The sequence below is a fragment of the Empidonax traillii genome, unplaced genomic scaffold, assembly GCF_003031625.1.
Source record: "Empidonax traillii isolate 1590-97213 ecotype Southwest subspecies unplaced genomic scaffold, ASM303162v1 scaffold4413:size9649, whole genome shotgun sequence".
In the NCBI taxonomy this organism is placed as follows: Eukaryota; Metazoa; Chordata; class Aves; order Passeriformes; family Tyrannidae; genus Empidonax; species Empidonax traillii.
The window spans coordinates 1-1,203 of record NW_020959606.1 but is presented as its reverse complement, the minus strand read 5'-3'; the positions used below and the strand labels follow the sequence as shown (position 1 = coordinate 1,203).

At 61.6% G+C, this 1,203-nt stretch overlaps 1 protein-coding gene across 1 annotated transcript in view; it reads left to right on the top strand.

The window, feature by feature from the left end:
* The window catches only part of LOC114072905 (kallikrein-11-like), a gene marked incomplete at its 5' end in the record, with an annotated part of 9,247 nt that extends 8,186 nt beyond the window's left edge, over nucleotides 1-1,061 (top strand). The window contains one exon of the mRNA XM_027910727.1: nucleotides 909-1,061. Coding sequence (XP_027766528.1) covers nucleotides 909-1,061 — 153 coding nt within the window. The remainder of the gene's footprint in view (nucleotides 1-908) is intronic.
* Nucleotides 1,062-1,203: the final 142 nt, after the last annotated feature.

Below are 1,203 nucleotides of genomic sequence, written 5' to 3'. Positions count from 1 at the left end.
CAAGAGGTCACCCAACCCAACCAGGGCTTGGTTGACCCCAAAGGGTTTGGCCAACCCAACCAGGGCTTGGTTGACCCCAAGAGGGTCCTCCAAGAGGTCACTCAACCCAACCAGGGCTTGGTTGACCCAAAGACGTCACCAAGATCAAGAAGGTCCACCAAGGGGTCACCCAACCCAACCAGGGCTTGGTTGACCCAAAGAGGTCACCAAGACCAAGAAGGTCCTCCAAGGGGTCATCCAACCCAACCAGGGCTTGGTTGACCCAATGAGGTCACCAAGGCCAAGAAGGTCCACCAAGGGGTCACCCAACCCAACCAGGGCTTGGCCAACCCAACCAGGGCTTGGTTGACCCAAAGGGCTTGGCCAACCCAACCAGGGCTTGGTTGACCCCAAGAGGGTCCTCCAAGGGGTCACCCAACCCAACCAGGGCTTGGTTGACCCCAAGAGGGTCCACCAAGGGGTCACCCAACCCAAGTAGGACCACCAAGAGGTCACCCAACCCAACTAGGGCTTGGTTGACCCAAAGGGTTTGGCCAATCCAACCAGGGCTTGGTTGACCCAAAGAGGGTCCACCAAGGGGTCACCCAACCAAAGTAGGACCACCAAGAGGTCACCCAACCCAACCAGGGCTTGGTTGACCCAATGAGGTCACCAAGGCCAAGAAGGTCCACCAAGAGGTCGCCCAACCCAACCAGGCCTTGGTCGACCCAACCAGGGCTTGGTTGACCCAAAGAGGTCACCAGGACCAAGAAGGTCCACCAAGAGGTCACCCAACCCAACCAGGGCTTGGCCGACCCAACCAGGGCTTGGCCAACCCAACCAGGACTTGGTTGACCCAAAAAGGTCGCCAAGGCCAAGAAGGTCCCACCTTTGACCCCTTGTGTGTGTCCCCTCCCCCCCCACCCCAGGGTGACTCTGGGGGCCCCCTGGTGTGCGGGGGGACCCTGCAGGGCATCGTCTCGTGGGGGATGGAGCGCTGCGGCCGCCCCCGGCGCCCCGGCGTCTACACCAAGGTCTGCCGGTACGCCCGCTGGATCCACCAGACCATGCAGGACAACTGAGAAGAGGAGGAGGAGGAGGAGGCCACGCCCACCCCGTCGTCGTCACCCACCCACCCCACCCACCCACCCACCCACCCCATTGGAGAAAGGGGGGGGGTGGAGGGGGGAGGGGAGATTAAAGATGGTCGGAGGAAAATTGGAG